Source organism: Rhinopithecus bieti, unplaced genomic scaffold (assembly GCF_001698545.2).
Source record: "Rhinopithecus bieti isolate Rb0 unplaced genomic scaffold, ASM169854v2 scaffold_61093, whole genome shotgun sequence".
NCBI classification, from domain to species: domain Eukaryota; kingdom Metazoa; phylum Chordata; class Mammalia; order Primates; family Cercopithecidae; genus Rhinopithecus; species Rhinopithecus bieti.
The window spans coordinates 1-663 of NW_016898143.1; the positions used below are offsets into that span (position 1 = coordinate 1).

A 663-nucleotide genomic window follows, 5' to 3' on the forward strand; every position below is an offset into this window, starting at 1 on the left:
CTGCTGGAGTGTCCCATGAGAGATGCAAAGCCCCTGAATTTTCTGACTCTTCCCATCAGACCCCCCAAGGACACACGTGACCCACTACCCTGTCTCTGACCATGAGACCATCCTGAGGTGCTGGGCCCTGGGCTTCTACCCTGCGGAGATCACACTGACCTGGCAGCAGGATGGGGAGGACCAAACTCAGGACACTGAGCTTGTGGAGACCAGGCCAGGAGGAGATGGAACCTTCCAGAAGTGGGGAGCTGTGGTGGTGCCTTCTGGAGAAGAGCAGAGATACACGTGCCATGTGCAGCATGAGGGGTTGCTGGAGCCCCTCACCCTGAGATGGGGTAAGAAGGGGATGGGGGGTCATGTCTCTTCTCAGGGAAAGCAGGAGCCCTTCTGAAGCCCTTCAGCAGGGTCAGGGCCCCTCATCCTTCCCCTCCTTTCCCAGAGCCATCTTCCCAGTCCACCATTTCTATCATGGGCATTGTTGCTGGCCTGGCTGTCCTAGCAGTTGTGGTCACCGGAGCTATGGTCGCTGCTGTGATGTGGAGGAGGAAGAGCTCAGGTAGGGAAGGGGTGAGGGGTGGGGTCTGGATTTTCTTGTCCCACTGGGGTTTCAAGCCCCAGGTAGAAGTGTTCCCTGCCTCATTCCTGGGAAGCAGCATCCACACA

General features: G+C 57.9%; 1 protein-coding gene across 1 annotated transcript; it reads left to right on the forward strand.

The window, feature by feature from the left end:
- Nucleotides 1-46: 46 nt before the first annotated feature.
- On the forward strand, nt 47-660 carry LOC108526010 (class I histocompatibility antigen, Gogo-OKO alpha chain-like; the record flags this gene model as incomplete). Its single annotated transcript, XM_017866726.1, has 2 exons — nt 47-335; nt 440-660. Coding segments are annotated over 2 exons (510 nt in total), but the record flags the coding sequence as incomplete, so codon positions are not given.
- Nucleotides 661-663: the final 3 nt, after the last annotated feature.